Source organism: Caretta caretta, chromosome 14 (genome assembly GCF_965140235.1).
Source record: "Caretta caretta isolate rCarCar2 chromosome 14, rCarCar1.hap1, whole genome shotgun sequence".
NCBI lineage: Eukaryota > Metazoa > Chordata > Testudines > Cheloniidae > Caretta > Caretta caretta.
In genome coordinates, this window is record NC_134219.1 from 1,909,778 (window position 1) to 1,917,076 (window position 7,299).

General features: G+C 50.9%; 1 protein-coding gene across 1 annotated transcript; it reads left to right on the plus strand.

The window, feature by feature from the left end:
• Positions 1 to 951: 951 nt before the first annotated feature.
• On the plus strand, positions 952 to 6,779 carry ENPP7 (ectonucleotide pyrophosphatase/phosphodiesterase 7). Its single transcript, XM_048817886.2, has 4 exons — positions 952 to 1,192; positions 3,208 to 3,353; positions 5,650 to 6,270; positions 6,558 to 6,779. The coding sequence occupies exons 1-4, from the start codon at positions 952 to 954 to the stop codon at positions 6,777 to 6,779; spliced, it is 1,230 nt and encodes a 409-aa protein (XP_048673843.2).
• The last annotated feature ends 520 nt before the right edge of the window (positions 6,780 to 7,299 follow it).

Consider the following 7,299-nt stretch of genomic DNA (forward strand, 5'->3'; position numbering starts at 1 on the left):
TAATTATGATGCATTTTGTATAAGATGAGTCATGTGAGGTGTCATTGGAAAAGTTATGATTTGCTGAATATGATTATCCTATTTGTATGCATGTATCATTAAAATTGACTGTGGATCTGTATTTCAGATGGGCTTACTCTGGAAAACACCCCCAGCCGGCTGTTCAGAAGCCAGACAGTGCTAATGGCTCATCAACAAAGACAATGGGCTGTGAAGTAGCTTAGGCTTCCTGTGGACCTTTCGGCCTGCCTGTCAGTAATGGCTGCTAGGACTCTCCAAGGGCATGGGGCTAGGACTCTGGACTCCATTTTGGGTACCTGTATTTTTCTGCAAACTGGGCTGGGAACTGTAACAAAGGGTTCCCGCTATATGTGAACACTATATAAGGCCAGGAATGACCTCATCTGTGGTGCTTCACTCCTCCACAGCTCAACACCTGAGCGAAGATCTGAAAGAAAGAGACTTGAAATGGGGGAGGGGCTTAGCAAAAGTTAAGCTGTGAGCCAGAGGCAGGCCCTGCTCACAGACGTTGGCAAGAAGGCGGCTGCTAATTGCACCTGTACACATCTCCAAAGGGTATCAAGAACGAAGAGGATGCGCATGTGCTAGGATGGCACCAAAACAGAAACTATTACTGTGCTTCGTTTGACAATAAACCTAGCCGGGTGCCTTCGTGCCCTACCAGAGTCTGTGGTCATTGGGGGTTCTCTGGGGGTCTGCTGTGTCCCCCATCTGCGCAGAGCCAGGGCAGCATGCAGAGGGAACACACACACGCAGCCAACTGTTATCAACGTTGAAGAGAGCAGAGCACCACGCCGGTGACATCTGACACCAGGAACGCAGCCCAACAATTGCAGGATAAGATAGGGCCATGAACTTAGCACCCTGCTTCTCCTTATTAGCACTGGTTCCGTGCAATTTGTTTTTGTCTCTCCGCGCAGGGGCAGGAAGATGTTTACTTCCTTGGGGCTGGTGCTTGCTGTCCTCTCGCTAGGAGCCTGTGCCCCTCTGCAGGACACAGGAAACCGCAACAAACTCCTGCTGGTCTCCTTCGATGGCTTTCGCTGGAACTACGACCAGGATGTCGAGACGCCCAATCTGGATGCCATGGCAAGAGATGGGGTGAAGGCACGTTACATGACTCCTGCCTTCATCACCTTGACCAGCCCATGCCACTTCACCCTGGTGACTGGTAAGCTCCTTTAAATCCCCTTAGGCAGAGATGGGGAGCCAGCTAGGGGAGGGGCATGATCAAAACCCCCAGCACAGAAGGATTCCTTTGTTTTGTCCTTCTCATGCACTGAGGACACATCCAACTTGCACCAATGACACCCCTGCTGTGACCTCTGCCCCCACTTCACAGCATCCCCAAGGCTGCTCCTGCCTATTTGTTCAGCCTTCAGCAAATGGCCTAACTGCACTCACCCAACGTTTCTTTGCTGGCCTCTTGGGTGCACACGGAAGATGGATTTTACTGCACTTAAAGGCAAGGTAGCTGCTCAGCTCCTACTGCAGTGGCCCTGGTGTCCCAGCCATGCCAGTTCTGTGGCCATGTCAGTGCGCTGGGTGGCATCTGATTGCAGGAACCCCCAAAGGCCCCATGGGGATGGAGACTGTACAAAACACAGCGGGAGACCTGACCCGTGCCGTCAAGGCCTTCTAGTCCAAGGCCAAGCCCGCTGAAGGAAAAGGAAGGGAGCAAGCAAAGGGACCTGCATGCTGGAGGCATGGGGCTTGTTTTTCCCATCTCCCATAGGTTTGCTTTATTTTTATTGCAAAAATGTAGTTGTGGTTTTTGAGGGGGGTGCGCTCAGAGCTGAGGTCAGGGAGAGGAAGGGATTATCACAGCAGGAGAGCAGAGTGGTAAAGAGAGAGGGAAGGGGGACGCAGGGCAGCCAAGAGGAGCAGTGGCAGGAGGTAGGTGAAGGGGATTAAACCCAACAGCAGTACAGCAAATGCCAAACAAGCTGCGGGGTCGAGAGTGGTGGTGCAGGAGGCTCCGAAGGCTCCACCCACTGCTACTGTTTGCTCTGTAGTGGGTGGGGAGGGCGCTGGGCCCAGTGCCCTGGGCTAGTCCTTCTGCGTCTGGGGCAGGGCAGAGGGGTCTGGGAGGCATTCCCTGTGAGAAGCTCCCTCTGCATATCTCTGCCTACCCTCTGCTCCTGGTGAGGTTTGCTTTCAGGTTGGTGAATTGCTAGGCTTAGGGGTGGGAGGACAGAGAGAGCGAGACAGAAGGGGGTGGGGTATCAGCCTGGCATTGACCAGTTGCTCATCTGTAGCCTCCTACATGAACCAGCCTCCCACCTGTGCCAGATGTGGCAATTTCCTGCAATATTCCTGAAAACCCTTATTGAGCTAAGTATCAGTATCTCTGGGGGTCCATTACATTAAAAGCAACATGTAAGTAGAATTGTGGGCTGGGATTATATGTAACCGCTCAGGGTGGAGAGATGTGACGGGAGGCATGGCAGTTCCAAAGACTCTATTAAAAATGGACGGGATCAGACAGGACTTTGGGGACAATACAGGTAAGTCAGAAGGGGGGGGAAGACCTAGGGGGAGATCACTACAAATTCCCCACCGCTGGTGGTGCAAAACCCTGCCTTTTGGCGCTCCGCCCTGAGGAGAGGGCTGTGTCAGCTAATTACCTGTTCCCAGAGATCAAAGCACTGAGTTGTATCAAGAAATGGATGAACTGCCCAGGTGGCGGTTATGGTTCTGAGTCTGAAACAGAGATAAATTTGTGACCAGGGGGAAAAGCCAGCTGTGGGTTTTGAAGGACTGACACCTACCAGAGCCAGGGTTGGACTTGAGGTGACTGGTAAGCTTTTTAGCATGCACGTAGGTTCTTTTTTTGGGTTTAATGTGTTCTCTGTAAAGCTTTCGCCTTGGGAATAAATGTGCTTGCTTAGAACCGTGGGTAACTCGCAGCTGCTGGTAAGACACTTCATAGCCTTTGGAGAGGCAGCAAAGTGAAGGCGCTGGCCGCTAGGCAGTCTGGCTTGCTGGGAGTTGCAGGGTGAGGCAGGAGATTGCACAGCCTTAAAAATCCCAATCAGGAGGGAAAGAGATTCAGGTCTCCACCCAAGAGAGGTGGCAACTGGGCAATGGAAACCTTTAAGTGGGTGTCCCTGGTGGAGGCGAATACAGGTGCAATTACCCTGAACCTGCCTCCACCCCTACCTCTCTCTGTCTCTCTCCTGGCAGGGAGGTACACAGAGAATCACGGCGTGATTCACAACATGTGGTACAACACCAGCACCGGCCAGAAGTTACCCTTTTACAATACACAGGGGGTCTCCAAGTGGTGGGACAACGGCAGCCTGCCCATCTGGATCACAGCACAGAGACAGGTAGGTGGCTGCAGCCTCCTTCTCAGGCTCACGCTCCTCCCTGGCATTCCTGAGAATAACCAGCAGCACTTTGTCCTCCCCTTGCACCTTCCCTGCACGGGGCTCAGAGGCACTCCTCAGACAGCCCCCCGCACAGGGAAGGAAGCAGTATCCCCAGGCTACAGACTGGGAACAGGGGCACACAGTGAATTAGTGACAGAGCCAGGACTAGAACCCAGGACTCCAGACTCAGAGTCCTGTGCACCATCCATCAGACCATCCACACACACACTCACACTGTTACTGACCCACAAGGGAGTGGGAGACTCCAAACAGTTACTTAGAACCTTTGAGAACTTCACAGCTCCTGAATGTTAGTGGCCACCTTTTGAAAAGGCCTCCAGAAATGCACCCAGCATGTGTGCCAGCATGCCTGCTTGCACGCTCAGAAATCTGTGCGCTTACCACCAGGGCAAAATGTGCCTAACTGTCCAGTTCCACCCAATTTGCACGCACACACGCACAGGTCTGAGGGATACAGACGGGTATATCTGCCATCTTGCAAGCACGGTTCAGCAGCCCTTTGGAAATGTGGCCCTAGAAGTTTGAGTTTCATCACCAGTCCAGATGAGTGAAATCATTATTCCAGTTTTGTGCTGCTTGCATTGCCACAACGTGTATAATATTCCACTGGACTGTAACATTTTCATTCACTCCAGTGAACCCTCTGCTGCCCCGTTTTCAGACGATGGTTATTCTTGGTGCTATGCCCAGCAACAGCATCCAAAGAGAGAACCTCAGTTTTTCACTTGGGATTTCACAGGGTCTAGTTCAGTCACATTTCAGGAAGGGAAGGCAGAATCCTTGATGTTACTCACCAAGCTTTTAGCCCCACTTAGCAATGGATGTTGTATTTTTTAAACCCATTGCAAATATCCTACAGTAAATGTGAGTTAAAAATGCCAGAATGTTGAAAGCAGAGGGAAATCCATCTAATTAGACAACAAGGGGGACATCTGAATTATCCAAGTAACTCACCTAAACAAAGCTTTTCCAAACTTTACTAACATCACCGGGTGCCTTTGCAGCTTAAGTGAAGCATGCTCATACGGCTTGGGTGAAATTCACCATTGGCAGAGAGACAGCACAAAAAGTCTATGCACCACTTAAAACCACAAGGCCCATGCACCATTTCAGTCCCGCTTGAGTCCCTAGAAGGCCACTTAAATCCCGTTTGAGGGCTCAAGTGGGACTTAAGTCGTCTGGAATTGGTGCATAGACATTGTGGTGGCCCACAGCATTTCACCCTCAGGGCCCCCTCTAGTTATTGCATAACAGGTAAACTCACAATTTAGTGTGATTTTAAAAATATCCAAACAACATAAAAACCCAAGACATGACATGACATGACATTTCCTGGCTGCAATTGTGTGTGGCAGGCAAAGAGCAATCTGTGACCCATCACAGCCACAGCCACGTTAGCACCTCTCACTGCCATTGCCAGGCCAGTTAGACCACACACGTCCCGCCCCAACAAAGTGGCTGCAACAATTGTGATCTTTCTGTTACAAATAGCAGAAAAGTCAATCACTTTAAGAGGTAAATTTCTGTCCCATTAATGCAGCTCTCCAGGTTATCCACATCTTATATAAGAAGCTGCAGCTGGATTATGAAAATTGGAAACTATACCTTAAGCCTGCAATATAGTGTTTAAAGGCCAGGCCTCATTTCCTCAGAGCCCTGTCCAGCCACTTTTGGGTGGCAGCATTAGGATGTGATCTTGTATCCATGGAAAAATTCCCACTGACTTCAGTGGACTTTGGATCAAGACCTAAGGCAGGGCTCAAATATTCTACTTCAGAAGAGCCCTTTTAGACTCCTACAATCATACCGGGCTAGAAGGGACCACAAGGAGTCATCTAGTCCGTCCCCCACTCCGCCCCGACATGTACGACCATGTATACCTTGTCCAGCTCCAGCCATGTGGCTCAGTGGTTATGCACGTACTGAAGTGCTTTACTGGAGAGGGGCCAGAGAACCCAGGGGGTACACAAATACACCACTAATTATCAAGTTTCAGCATAGTATTACTAACATCCGTGGGGAAAAGCTCAGAGCAGAGGAATGTTGGGATGGGAGTGTTTCAGACTAATCACTCTTCTAAAGGGCAAATAAGGAAAACCTTACTAGAGACACAGGGAGAGGCATAAGGGGAGGTGGGTGGTTGGGGGGAAGGAAGGGATACACGGGTGGTTGGACAGACTGAAGTGAGTAACTGGGGGTAGTTTCTGGCCTGAAATGTCATTCTGGCTAACAGGGCTTAAAGACGGGCTCCCTCTTCTTCCCTGGGGGGAGAGCAACCTACCAAGGTGAGCAGGTGAATGTGAAGAAAGTGGAGTCCCTTTTCCACAATTACAGCAATGAAACTGAGTGGATGCAGAACATTGACACTGTCATGAACTGGTTCGTAGAAGACAATCTAGACTTAGTCACTCTCTACTTTGGGGAGCCAGACTCCACGGGACACAAGCATGGCCCTGAATCCCAAGAGAGGAAAAACATGGTCAGGCAGGTGGATCGAGCTGTCGGCTACCTAAGGAAATGCATCAAGGATAATGGCTTGGAGTCGACACTCAATCTGATCATCACATCTGACCACGGGATGGAAACGGTCATAAAGAAGAATGAAATTTACCTCCGCACAGTGCAGAACTTCTCCTTCCAGGACATCCGGTTTGAACTCTTGGATTACGGACCAAATGGGCTACTGGTGCCAAAAGAAGGTAAACTAGACCAGGTGTACCAGGTCCTGAAAAACGCCCACCCGAAGCTCCATGTCTACAAAAAGGAAGAGTTCCCCAAGAGATTCCACTATGCAAACAACACCAGGATCACTCCCCTGATGATGTACAGTGACCCAGGATATGTGATCCATGGGGTAAGCTGCAGACTCATTCTATTGTCTAAACTTGGACTTGCCTTTCTCACCCTCTTTCCTTATTGTGCAGCTGCATCGATCTCCTGTTTGTGGCTCCAGATCTGCTCCCCTCCCTGAAAACAGAAAGAGGAACACAGATGTACAATCCAGCTTCTAGTGAAATTAACTTGCCCACTGTGTTAGAAAGCAGAGTCTTCTCTCCCTGTCTTCTCCCCTGTCCCTCTCCCTGAGTAAAAATTAAGGGGCTTGAAGGTTTGGGTCCTCACTGACACTTCTCTTCCCTGCAGAGACTCAAGGTCCAATTTAACAAGGGGGAGCATGGCTTTGACAATGAAGATATGAACATGAAAACCATCTTCCGGGCTGTGGGACCAGCCTTCAAGAAGGGGTTGGAGGTGGAGCCGTTTGAGAGCGTGAATATCTATGCCCTCCTCTGCAACCTGCTGGGGATCACACCTGAGCCACATGACGGGTCCCTGAGCATCATGCAGCCCATGCTGTCTGGTTAGTCCAATCCTGGGGCAGGTGACCAACTCCTCTCGCATTCAGCACGGTGCTCGGGGAGCTTGGGGCTCATAGGCGCTGGAACTAGAGGTGCAGGGATGCTGCAGCACCCCCTGGTTTTATGTGGGTCCTGGCTGCTGGCCCCGCACCCACCCCCAGCTGCAGCCCCAGACTCAGCCCCCTTACCCCTGTCCGGATCCCCCCTCCCAGAGACACAGTCCTGCTTCCAGCCCCAGCTCAGGGGTAAGGGGCGAACAGGTGTAAGGGGGCTGGCTTTCAGCATCCCCACTATTACAGTGTTCCAGTGCTCTCCAGGGTAACCAGAGTGTGCCCCTGTCTCTGTGGGGGGACTCACTTGCATCTCTGTCTCTTGGGTTTAGGGGCAGGCACTGTGTAAGATTAAGCCATTCCAAAGGCACATTGTCCAGCTGCTTTCCAAGGCACCTCCTGGTTTGTGGGCTGGAGAAACCAGCTACTGATGGATTCTTGTTGGAACATTGACACCTAGTGGCAAAACACCTTCAT

Bases quoted from the DNA above. Each gene is read 5' to 3' on its own strand.
- ENPP7 (XM_048817886.2), top strand. From the start codon at position 952: ATGTTTACTTCCTTGGGGCTGGTGCTTGCTGTCCTCTCGCTAGGAGCC. The intron at 3,354-5,649 runs GTAGGTGGCTGC...TCTGGCTAACAG, and splicing joins GGATCACAGCACAGAGACAG to GGCTTAAAGACGGGCTCCCT. The intron at 6,271-6,557 runs GTAAGCTGCAGA...TCTTCCCTGCAG, and splicing joins CAGGATATGTGATCCATGGG to AGACTCAAGGTCCAATTTAA.